This window comes from Moschus berezovskii, chromosome 1, assembly GCF_049115385.1.
Source record: "Moschus berezovskii isolate FMDL1 chromosome 1, NW_MosBer_1.0, whole genome shotgun sequence".
Classification (NCBI taxonomy): Eukaryota; Metazoa; Chordata; class Mammalia; order Artiodactyla; family Moschidae; genus Moschus; species Moschus berezovskii.
This window is the reverse complement of record NC_142460.1, coordinates 61,741,075-61,754,630: the sequence shown is the minus strand read 5'-3', so window position 1 is coordinate 61,754,630 and position 13,556 is coordinate 61,741,075. Positions and strand designations below refer to the sequence as shown.

The 13,556-nt window shown below is 37.2% G+C and overlaps 1 protein-coding gene across 3 annotated transcripts in view; it reads right to left on the bottom strand.

The window, feature by feature from the left end:
• EPHA6 (EPH receptor A6) overlaps window positions 1-13,556 on the bottom strand; it is a 1,038,562-nt gene that overhangs the window by 407,153 nt on the left and 617,853 nt on the right. For all 3 annotated transcript variants that reach the window (XM_088836271.1, XM_088836272.1, XM_055397929.2), the window contains exon 6: window positions 7,156-7,280. In XM_088836271.1, coding sequence (XP_088692397.1) covers window positions 7,156-7,280 — 125 coding nt within the window. The remainder of the gene's footprint in view (window positions 1-7,155; window positions 7,281-13,556) is intronic.

Here is a 13,556-nt window from a genome sequence, read left to right as displayed (position 1 = left end):
CTCACACACACACACACACAGAAACAGAAGACAATCATAGCTAGATTTTAATTTTTATATATAATTATGATGTGAAGATTATTGTTCCCTGTGGTGAGTTATTTTTTAAAATGTGCCTGTATATTTAATTTTAGCACACTTAAGTTATTTGAAAGATAGTATATCTATATAACTGTATAAACACAAACATAGTAGCATTTGAAAATAGCTAAAAATGGAAGATATTATCTTTTTTAACCCTTATTTTATAGATGAGAAAACAGGAATAAGAAACTTAAGGTCAAAGCCAAACTTAAATGTCCAAACACTTAGACCGGTGCCTTTTTCTAAGCAAAAGTCACTGGTAACAATAATATGTGTTTGATCCCAGATATTTGTAGACACTTCACATTCTAAGTCTCTTAGTTCAGTTTCAGTTCAGTCACTCAGTCATGTCCAACTCTTTGCGACCCCAGGAACCACAGCATGCCAGGCCTCCCTTCTATCACCGACTCCCAGAGTTTACCCAAACTCATATCCATTGAGTCAGTGATGCCATTCAACCATCTCAGCCTCTGTCATCCCCTTCTCCTCCTGCCTTCAATCTTTCCCAACATCAGGGTCTTTTCATATGAGTCAGCTCTTCGCATCAGGTGACCAAAATATTGGAGTTTCAGCTTCAACATCAGTCCTTCAATCAAAACCCAGGACTGCTTTCCTTTAGGATGAACTGATTGGAAGTCTCATAACTTCTCTTCTAATTTACAAAGTAATTCTCCTAACACAATGAGAACTTAAAACAGCACAGATTATTCAAAGAATGGTATAAATATTGATTACTTGTGTATTAATTAAGGTTAGGAATATGGTTTATCTTTGATTGAAAGGAAATGTAAAGCTTAAATGCCCAAATTAAAGATGGAGGCATCAATATTAAAGACTATGGAGACTATGGATATCACGACAGGCTGAAGAGTGAAAGTCTATCATAGCTCACTGAGCACTTAGCTATTACTTGGTGTGCCAGGAGATATACTTGGATCACCTCGACCTGTTCCTGCTCCGATCCCCCAGCTACTGTGAGCTTTGTTTTTAAAGGCTTATGCCTTCCATCTACTTTAGACAGCTAAACTTGGGCTTGTGGAACCAAGATGGAGAACCAGAAGTGCCTATGACTTTTTTCTGAATACCACACCTATAAGTTCAGTTTAATTCAGTTCATTCACTCAGTCATGTCCGACTCTCTGCGACCCCATGAATCACAGCACGCCAGGCTTCCCTGTCCATCACCAACTCCCGGAGTTCACTGAAACTCATGTCCACAGAGTCGGTGATGACATCCAGCCATCTCATTCTCTGTCGTCCCCTTCTCCTCCTGCCACCAACCTATCCTAGCATCAGAGTCTTTTCCAGTGAGTCAACTCATCACATGAGGTGGCCAAAGTATTGCAGTTTCAGCTTTAGCATCAGTCCTTCCAGTGAACACCCAGGATTGATCTCCTTTAGAATGGACTGGTTGGATCTCCTTGCAGTCCAAGGGACTCTCAAGAGTCTTCTCCAGCACCGCAGTTCAATAGCATCAATTCTTCGGTGATCAACCTTCTTCACAGTCCAACTCTCACATCCATACATGACCACGGGAAAAACCATAGCCTTGACTAGACGGACCTTGGTTGGCAAAGTAATGTCTCTGCTTTTTAATATGCTATCTAGGTTGGTCATAACTTTCCTTTCAAGGAGTAAGCGTCTTTTAATTTCATGGCTGCAGTCAGCATCTGCAGTGATTTTGGAGCCCCCCAAAATAAAATCTGACACTGTTTCCACTGTTTGTCCATCTATTTCCCATGAAGTGATGGGACCAGATGCCATGATCTTTGTTTTGTGAATGTTGAGCTTCAAGCCAACCTTTTCACTCTCCTCTTTCAATTTCATCAAGAGGCTCTTTAATTCGTCTTCACTTTCTGCCATAAGGGTAGTGGCATCTGCATATCTGAGGTTATTGATATTTCTCCCAGCAATCTTGATTCCAGCTGTGCTTCTTCCAGCCCAGTGTTCCTCATGATGTACTCTGCATAGAAGTTAAATAAGCAAGGTGACAATATACAGCCTTGACGTACTCCTTTTCTTATTTGGAACCAGTCTGTTGTTCCATGTCCAGTTCTGACTGTTACTTCCTGACCTGCATACAGGTTTCTCAAGAGGTAGGTCAGGTGGTCTGGGATTCCCATCTCTTTCAGAATGTTCCACAGTTTATTGTGATCCACACAGTCAAAGGCAGTAACGCTGAAGAAGCCGAAGTTGAACGGTTCTATGAAGACCTACAAGACCTTTTAGAACTAACATCCAAAAACGATGTCCTTTTCATTATAGGGGACTGGAATGCAAAAGTAGGAAGTCAAGAAACACCTGGAGTAACAGGAAAATTTGGCCTTGGAGCACGGAATGAAGCACGGCAAAGGCTGATAGAGTTTTGTCAGGAGAACACACTGGTCATAGCAAACACCCTCTTCCAACAACACAAGAGAAGACTCTACACATGGACATCACCAGATGGTCAACACCGAAATCAGATTGATTATATTCTTTGCAGCCAAAGATGGAGAAGCTGTATACCGTTAGCAAAAACAAGACCAGGAGCTGACTGTGGCTCAGATCATGAACTCCTTATTGCCAAATTCAGACTTAAATTGAAGAAAGTAGGGAAAAACCACTAGACCATTCCGATATGACCTAAATGAAATCCCTTATGATTATACAGTGGAAGTGAGAAATAGATTTAAGGGACTAGATCTGATAGATAGAGTGCCTGATGAACTCTGGACGGAAGTTCGTGACATTGTGCAGGAGACAGGGACCAAGACCATCCCCATGGAAAAAAAATGCAAAAAAGCAAAATGGCTGTCTGAGGAGGCCTTACAAATAGCTGTGAAAAGAAGGGAAGCAAAAAGCAAAGGAGAAAAGGAAAGATATAAGCATCTGAATGCAGAGTTCCAAAGAATAGCAAGGAGAGATAAGAAAGCCTTCCTCAGCGATCAATGCTAAGAAATAGAGGAAAACAACAGAATAGGAAAAACAAGAGATCTCTTCAAGAAAATTAGAGATTCCAAGGGAACATTTCATGCAAAGATGGGCTCAATAAAGGACAGAAATGGTATGGACGTAACAGAAGCAGAATATATTAAGAAGAGGTGGCAAGAATACACAGTAGAACTGTACAAAAAAGATCTTCATGACCAAGATAGTCACGATAACGGGATCACTGACCTAGAGCCAGACATCATAGAATGTGAAGTCAAGTGGGCCTTAGAAAGCATCACTACGAACAAAGCTAGGGGAGGTGATGGAATTCCAGTTGAGCTATTTCAAATCTTGAAAGATGATGCTGTGAAAGTGCTGCACTCAAAATGCCAGCAAATTTGGAAAACTCAGCAGTGGCCACAGGACTGGAAAAGGTCAGTCTTCATTCCAATCCCAAAGAAAGGCAATGCCAAAGAATGCTCAAACTACCGCACAATTTCACTCATCTCACATGCTAGTAAAGTCATGCTTCAAATTCTCCAAGCCAGGCTTCAGCAATATGTGAACCGTGAACTTCCAGATGTTCAAGCAGATTTCAGAAAAGGCAGAGGCACCAGAGATCAAATTGCCAACATCCGCTGGATCATGGAGAAAGCAAGAGAGTTCCAGAAAAACATCTATTTCTGCTTCATTGACTATGCCAAAGCCTTTGACCACACCTATACGTCCATTCAAAACCTGTCGTCAATGATTGACTAAAGCCTGAGTATGATGCTCAGCTCTTTGTTGCCATAGAATGAATTCTGAGATGTAATTTAGACTCAAGACCTCTCCTTGCTCCCTCTTAACTTGATGGACATCTTCCTCAGATTCCTGTTTCCCCATTGCCTTACCAGTATTCCTAGGAGGTTTCTTAATTAATCACTTATACACAAATTTCCATCTCAGAGTTTGTCTTTGAGCAACAGGATCTAAGACAATTACTAAAGCTATTTAGGATCTACCCATTCTGGCCATCCACCTATCCATTTATCCATCCATATTTATCTATATTTGCTACCTTGCTCTCTCTTTCTTGCCTCCATCTATGTACTTCCACCCCTCATCCCATTCTAACAAAATAAATAACACCTAAAATGCATGTTTCCATTCTATATTCTATATATTAATATAATCATAAAAATATAAATATATTGGGGAATATCTGTGTTCCCCAAATAGGTTCATTTGCACCTGTTCTACTTTGTATCTTGTTTTTACTGAACAATATTTATATTCTTAATAAAGAATGATATTAGCAATTTTAACTGAGTACTATTGTAAGTTATCCTACTTATAAGCTTAATAAAAATAATTCTTGGGAGAAGAAACTGTTATAGTAAGAATCTGCAGTCATAGTTTGGAAAAATTTTGATGCTGTCAATCATTTTACATTTCTATGAGAGTTTTTATATTCTAACATCTTGACTGGTTGCCAATATTTTATATATTTATATATGAATACATCATGATTTTTATTTAGTTTGTACATAATTTCTATGTGTTGATTCTATATTGTATTATATATAGGCCAAATATTTTTCCAATGCTTCCTTAAATGATATTTAATAGTGAATTTGTCTACTCTCCATCTTTATATCTGTTTATAATTAATCTTTACAACACACTAGAAGGGTTGGTATCTTTATTTTCCTTTTGTAAATGTGAAGTATGATTAGGGAGATTAATAGATTTTTTCCTGACCACAAGTATTAGAGTCAGAGTCAGAACATGAATTAGGAATCCTTGGCTTCCAACTCCACATTAAATTCATTAGCAATGGATCATTGCCATTTTCTTATAAAATAAACTCTTTTGTAATATTATTTTTTCTGTTATTAAAACATGATGTTATGTCAGTAGCCATCACTCAGGATTTTATTAATTTCTAAAGTTCCAGTTGGATGAATATGGTTCTTTTCTTATGGAATCAGCACAATTTTTCTTTAACTGGAAATATTATGTTATTTTCATCTTCAGATATAAGAAGCAAAATGACTACAGAATAAGAGTCACCTATGTATGAAATATTTGGAGAAGGCAATGGCAAGCCACTCCAGTACTCTTGCCTAGAAAATCCCATGGATGGAGGAGCCTGGTAGGCTGCAGTCCGTGGGGTCGCTAAGGGTCGGACACGACTGAGCGACTTCACTTTCACTTTTCACTTTCACACATTGGAGAAGGAAATGGCAACCCACTCCAGTGTTCTTGCCTGGAGAATCCCAGGGACGGGGGAGCCTGGTGGGCTTCCATCTATGGGGTCACACAGAGTCGGACACGACTGAAGTGACTTAGCAGGTGCAGCAGCAGCATGTATGAAATATTACCTTTATAATACAAGATAAATATTTTTATTCTGAAAATTTCCTTTAAAATGTGTACATTGCTTTTTAAATAAACTGAATTATTTGAGTATATGAAGATATATTTAAATTAACGGTCAGAAAAACATGTATATTCCTGTGACAGGATGCCATTCAGTTCAGTTCAGTTCAGTCGCTCAGCCGTGTCCGACTCTTTGCGACCCCATGAACCACAGCACGCCAGGCCTCCCTGGCCATCACCAACTCCCAGAGTTCACTCAAACTCATGTCCATTGAGTCAGTGATGCCATCCAGCCATCTCATTCTCTGTCGTCCCTGTCTCCTCCTACCCTCAAACCCTCCTAGCATCAGACTCTTTTCCAGTGACTCAACTCGTCGCATGAGGTGGCCAAAGTATTGGAGTTTCAGCTTTAGCATAAGTCCTTCCAATGAACACCCAGGGTTGATCTCCTTTAGAATGGACTGGTTGGATCTCCTTGCAGTCTGTAACATTTGGAAGGACAGATGAACAGGATTTCTGAGCACAAGCTGGCCAGACCAATGTACAGAATCTATAGTCTAATTAAACTGAGTAAATTCCTCCTTTCTTAGACTATGGATTTTTCCATGTCAGTTAATAATAATGATAGCTTTCATTGACTACATAATTCTGAAATTAATAAATATAATCATGCTACTGAGCTACTTCTCCCCCTTTCAAACTTACATTTGCTCAGAAGCAGTAGAATAGAAAAATATAGACTTCTATTTCTCTTCTTTTTATACTGTTCATGGGGTTCTCAAGGCAAAAATACTGAAGTGGTTTGCCATTCCCTTCTCCAGTGGACCACGTTTTGTCAGAATTCTCCACCATTTCTTTTTTTGCCCTGTGTTTCTTCATAGGGAACCTAAATTTATTTGTGATGTTCCTTTGCTTCCAGTAAGTTACAGAAACACAAGTTCTTTCTTAAGATACCACTGAGAATTTTTACATAACATTTTTAAATGTAATGCTCACATTATCAATATTCTAGATTAGCATCAGCCCAATGGGACATATTATCAGAATTGACTCTATGTTCTGCTTTAACATCTATAGCAATGATATCACATGGTGAGGGATGGGGAGAAAGCATGAAGAAAGAAGACATGTGAATGTCATAAAACTAAGGACGTATATAATTTGTATATAAGGAAATTATAGTATATAGTATATTATAGTATATAAGGAAAATATAGTAATTGAGAACAATTTTAATGATTGAAATGGAAACTAAAGTTGAGTTGATTTATTAAGCAGATTTATCTTGCTACCTTATAAAACAGCTGACCTGAATGGAAAGACAATTTTAAATTAATCAGCTATTTTCATTTATAACTTAAATCATACTTTGCAAATTTTAGCAGACTATAACTTTAAATTCATTGGCAAGGATATGGCCCACATGAACTTGTTTTAGATTGTGGTAATTCCATTTTGCTATTTTTTCTGAAGTGAGTTTTAGAAATAACATTATATTCATTAAACTGTAAGTTGATGAATATAATCTCTCATTATATTGTAAAACTCCTTAGAGTAGGTGAAGATAGACATGTACATCCTGTGTCTTCTACTTTAATCTGATATAAAATAAGACAAATTAAGAAATTATAAACACTATAGTACACTAGAGAATATTTAAAGACACAGTAGGTAAGAAGTTAGGCCAAAAAAAACAGATTTTAAAGCAAAATAATATTCTATAACAATATACTTAATATTTATATGCATATATATGTATATGTACATTTTGAGGAAGCTCCAAATAAGACCTACTTTCTCATAATACTTGATCTCGTAGTCCAGTATGGCTCCATTGGAAAAAGCAGGTGCTTGCCATGATAGGGCAATGCTATTTTGGGATGCCCAGTCCTTTCTTACCATACCTATCAGGGAAGGTGCTGAAAAGAAAAAAGATAACTAAGAATTAATTGGCAGGAATCATTCTCCACAATGCTTTCTTTAACATTTTGTCTCCAAAGGAAAACACAATTCTTGTTGAAGAGGGCACCAATTATTGATGTCAAATTAATATGATAATTGGATCTACTTTATGCAATCCAAATAAAATATTAAAATTTATTTAGAAACTGATGGCTCAGTGGTAAAGAATTTTGCTTGCAGTACAGGAGCTGCAGGAGATTCAGGTTCGATCTCTGGGTTGGAAAGATCCCCTTTGATCCTTGGGTTGGAAAGATCCCCTTCAATCCCTGGGTTGGAAATATCCCCTGGAGAAGGGCATGGCAACTCACTCCAGCATTCTTGCCTAGATAATCCTATGGACAGAACAGCCTTGTGGGCTACAGCCCAGAGGGTCACAAAGAATCATACACCACTGAAGCAGCTTTGTTATTGGTGTTATTCAGCAAGCATGCGGAAACAAATTAGGGAACAAAGGAAAAACTCAGATAGTCCAAGAATAAGGACCATAACTCATCATCTCTGATTCTGTTAGAGGACAACATTTTTCCTCAAACTGGCTTTAGTTTTGAGCTGTAATATGAAGTATAATAGGCTTGACTTCTATATTTTCTCAAAACTATGACTACTATAGAAAATCCTCTGCAATTACATGATCATTTATAAGCTTTATTTCCTTCAAGACTTAGTACTTTATGAAGTTTTAGTACTTTATAGCAGTAACATCGCAAACTTAACTACAGTACATTTTGGCTTATCAATGAGAGGATCATTTCTTTTGCAAGGTTTCTATGACTTTTGACTAAAACTGAAATATTTAATTTATGAAGTTTATTTTGAATCATGTCTGTCTTCTTTTTCTCTATAACATTATCTTAACAATCCAATCCTAACCTAATCTTGTATACACTGTAGGTTTTTTATCTAACAAAATACTTCTCATGTTTAAATATTCAAATTACTTACAAAAGGAATTTTTACATAGAGAACTAAAATTCAGTCTTAAAAATACAAAGTAAATATACGGAGATACCATTTCTCATCTTAAATTGGCAAAAAATCCAAAAACTTGACACCAGGCTCTGTTGGATGGACTGTGAGGAAAAGACTTTAATACAGTGTTGGTGTAAATGCAAAATGACATAATCCTTATAAAGGGAAATTTAACAATTTGAGGCAAATTATATGTTCATTTACACTTTGGCTTTTGGGAATCTATTGAAAGATACACTGCACAAATACGACGTGACATATTTACAAGACTACTCACTGAAATTTATTTGTAAAGGTTGGAAACAATTTAAATGCCCATCAATAAGGGACTGGTTTAAAAAATTACGCTACATTCACCAGAGAATTATGAAACTGTTAAAAGGAATTATGACCATCTATAAATACTAGAATGTATTTATTTCAGGGTTTACTTTTAAATGAAAAAAGAGAGGTGGAGATAAATGTATGAAAAAAAATCTAAGGATAAATCTAAGAATAAATCTAGTAACAATGGTTACCCTTAGAGGATGGGAGGCTAGGATGGTCACTACAGGGTTAGAAGAAAATCATCTCTGAATATAAATAATAAAAAACAAATGAACACTGAAAGAGCAATCTCAAAAGATTTAAAGAAAGAAATCTGTGTATTGAGTTGAAAGCATAGCCTCTGAGAGGAACTACTTAAAATGACATTAAATGACAGTTACTTAACCTACAACCCAATGGGACATAATCTAAGTATCAAAAAAACTGCAAAAATTATTTAACTGTTTTTAGCAATGATATTGAAAGTTGTATTACTAGTATTGTAATGCTGAATGTGTGTATGTGTGTGTGTGTTAAGAGACAAATCAAATGAGGAATTACATTGGTGTTATTGAGAACTAGGATTTTTTTGTCCCTGTGGGAAAATAGAGATACACATGGCAGACCAATGAAGGCACGTAAAAACCTTATCCTAGTAAACCTGAATTAGAAGTATGATTATGAACTCATGTATCCTTACAGTTCATTATTATAAATTTCCAGACCAAAGAAGGTAAGCAAAAACCCAATACTAGTAAACTTGAATTAGTATGACTATGAACTCATGTATCTTTCCAGTTCTTTCCAGTTCTTTCCAGTTCATTTTCAAAAATCCATTCACATGTACTTAATGCAGTTGAAAAGAGGATTTGAAGAAACTGATTCTCTATGATCAAGATGAAATTTTATTCAGTTTCTAAGAGAGACTCATGATCTGAGTTTTCTGAATGCTGAGCTTTAAGCCAACTTTTTCATTCTCCTCTTTCACTTTCATCAAGAGGCTTTTTAGTTCCTCTTCACTTTCTGCCATAAGGGTGGTGTCATCTGCATATCTGAGGTTAATAATATTTCTCCTGGCAATCTTGATTCCAGCTTGTGCTTCCTCCAGCCCAGCGTTCCTCATGATGTACTCTGCATATAAGTTAAATAAGCAGGGTGACAATATACAGCCTTGACATACTCCTTTTCCTATTTGGAACCAGTCTGTTGTTCCATAGCCAGTTCTAACTGTTGCTTCCTGACCTGCATACAGGTTTCTCAAGAGGCAGGTCAGGAGGTCTGGTATTCCCATGTCTTTCAGAATCTTCCACAGTTTATTGTGATCCACACAGTCAAAGGCTTTGGCATAGCCAATGAAGCAGAAATAGATGTTTTTCTGGAACTCTGTTGCTTTCTCCATGATCCAGCGGATGTTGGCAATTTGATCTCTGGTTCCTTGGCCTTTTCTAAAACCAGCTTGAACATCTGGAAGTTCACAGTTCACGTATTGCTGAAGCCTGGTTTGCAGAGTTGTGAGCATGACTTTACTAGTGTGTGGGATGAGTGCATTTGTGCGGTAGTTTGAGCATTATTTGGCATTGCCTTTCTTTGGGATTGGAATGAAAACTGACATTTTTCAGTCCTGTGGCCACTGCTGAGTTTTCCAATTTTGCTGGCATATTGAGTGCAGCACTTTCACAGCATCATCTTTCAGGATTTGAAATAGCTCAACTGGAATTCCATCACCTCCACCAGCTTTGATCTTAGTGATGCTTTCTAAGGCTCACTTGACTTCACATTCCAGGATGTCTGTCTCTAGGTGAGTGATCACACCATCGTGATAATCTGGGTCATGAAGATCTTTTTTGTACAGGTGTTCTGTGTATTCTTGCCACCTCTTCTTAATATCTTCTGCTTCTGTTAGGTCCATACCATTTCTGTTCTTTATCGAGAGCCCATCTTAGCATGAAATGTTCCCTTGGTATCTCTAATTTTCTTGAAGAGATCGATAGTTTTTCCCATTCTGTTGTTTTCCTCTATTTCTTTGCATTGATCGCTAAGGAAGGCTTTCTTATTTCTCCTTGCTATTCTTTCGAAATCTGCATTCAGATGCTTATATCTTTCCTTTTCTCCTTTGCTTTTTGCTTCCCTTTTCACAGCTATCTGTAAGGCTTCCTCAGACAGCCATTTTGCTTTTTTGCATTTCTTTTCCATGGGGATGTTCCTGATCCCTGTCTCCTGTACAATGTCACAAACCTCCGTCCATAGTTTATCAGGAACTCTGTCTTTCCTCAGATATGCAGATGACACCACCCTTATGGCAGAAAGTGAAGAGGAACTCAAAAGCCTCTCGATGAAAGTGAAAGAGGAGAGTGAAAAAGTTGGCTTGAAGCTAAACATTCAGAAAACTAAGATCATGGCATCTGGTCCCATCACTTCATGGGAAATAGATGGGGAAACAGTACAGACTTTATTTTTCTGGGCTCCAAAATCACTGTGGATGCTGATTGCAGCCATGAAATTAAAAGATGCTTACTCCTTGGAAGGAAAGTTATGACCAACCTAGATAGCATATTAAAAAGCAGAGACATTATTTTGCCAACCAAGTTCTGTCTAGTCAAGGCTATGGATTTTCCAGTGTTCATGTATGGATGTGAGAGTTGGACTGTGAAGAAAGCTAAGTTGCCAAAGAATTGATGCTTTGGAACTGTGTTGGAGAAGACTCTTGAGAGTCCCTTGGACTGCAAGGAGATCCAACCAGTCCATTCTAAAGGAGATCAGTCCTGGGTGTTCATTGGAAGGACCAATGCTGAAGCTGAAACTCCGATACTTTGGCCACCTCATGTGGAGTTGACTCACTGGAAAATACCCTGATGTTGGGAGGGATTGGGAGCAGGAGAAGGGGATGACAGAGAATGAGATGGCTGGATGTCATCACGGACTCGATGGACATGAGTTTGAGTGAACCCCGGGAGTTGGTGATGGACAGGGAGGCCTGGCATACTGCGATTCATGGGATCGCAAAGAGTTGAACATGGCTGAGCAACTGTACAGAACTGAAGAGATACTCAGGTATTAAATGTGGTAATTTACTTTCCAAAGTTGTTTTTGTATCTTAAGGATAAACTACTTTCTTAAATTTGTGTAAATGACAAGTTTGCTTCTCATAAGAAATTAAGTACTTTAGAAACTATATTTGAAACTCTTTCCAGCTGCTTAATGACAGTATTATGGCTGTACTAAGATATTTTCTTAAAATGAGTGATAATTATAGAAATTGCTAAGAAATAGAAGAGTTTGTGCCATAAGCTAAAATAGAAATATATAAAATGGTAAATAAGAAAATGTTCTGACAATTCACTATGTATATTGAGTCATATTCACTACTAATAAACTACCGTTAGTCAATTAGTGGTATTAATTCCTGCTGGAAAATGCATTAATGTTCTTGGAATGTCCCATTATTATTATAGTATAATAATGGATTAAATGGTGCTTTATTGAAAAACTAAAACTTTAATGTGAATAATACAAATTAGAATTTGACTAAAGTATATAAAATATATCAATTCATTCAACTTTGAAAATGTCCTTTTCATATATACAATGTTATCATTAATTTTCAGTTTAATATAAAATATCACAAAGTAGTATTACCAGTGTATTATATATTGTCTCATAATTATTTAACACTCAAGTTCTCATGATACAATCCTTACAAAACTTATAAGAAATTCAATTATTCCAACAGCATTTTAGAATGACTATTGGTTAAAATATAGGTACCATCTTTCCTATTTTCAGCTCTTCAATGGTTATTTAATTGCACAGACACATCACCTAAATTATATGAATCCTCTTCTATACTTTTATAAAACAGAAAATTAAGAGAATCTTTTCTCTAATACATAGACTCTTCACTTACAAACAGACTTCAAGGTCTAAGATCTATCTGTTCTGTTCTGTTCAGTTGCTCAGTCGTGTCCGACTCTTTGCGACCCCGTGGACTGTAGCCTACCAGGCTTCTTCATCCATGGGATTCTCCAGGCAAGAATACTGGAGTGGGTTACCATTTCCTTCTCCAGGGGATCTTCCCGACCCAGGGATCGAACCCCGGTCTCCCGCATTGGAGGCAGACGCATTAACCTCTGAGCCACCAGGGAAGATCTATATAAAATCTAAAATCTCTTCACTTTTGCACATTCCTTTCATATGTAAACATCTATGTTTTAAACAGTTGCTAAATATACATCAGTTCAGTTCAGTTCAGTTCAGTCGCTCAATCGTGTCCAACTCTTTGCGTCCATCACCAACTCCCGGAGTTCACTCAAACGCATGTCCATCGAGTCGGTGATGCCATCCAGCCACCTTATTCTCTGTCGTTCCCATCTCCTCCCGCCCCCAATCCCTCCCAGCATCAGTCTTTTCCAGTGAGTCAACTCGTCTCGTGAGGTGGCCAAAGTATTGGAGTTTCAGCTTTAGCATCAGTCCTTCCAATGAACACCCAGGGTTGATCTTCAGAATGGACTGGTTGGATCTCCTTGCAGTCCAAGGGACTCTCAAGAGTCTTCTCCAACACCACAGTTCAAAAGCATCAATTCTTCGGCGATCAGCTTTCTTCACAGTCCAACTCTCACATCCATACATGACCAGGGGAAAAACCATAGCCTTGACTAGACGGACCTTGGTTGGCAAAGTAATGTCTCTGCTTTTTAATATACTATCTAGTATGGTCATAAATATACATAGTTCTAGATAATTCTATTTAAACCAATATTCTAAATCCTACCCTATATTTTAAAATAGTTTTCATAATTTTTATTTTAATGGCTAATATTCAGTTGTTTATCAAGTCATTTCTCTAATGTTGGATATTGAGTTTTAATATTGTTTTGTCAGAATTCTGACATTTTATGTACAAACATTCTATGCAAAAATTTTGATTTTGTTAAAATTAATTTAGAGAGAAAATTGCTTTA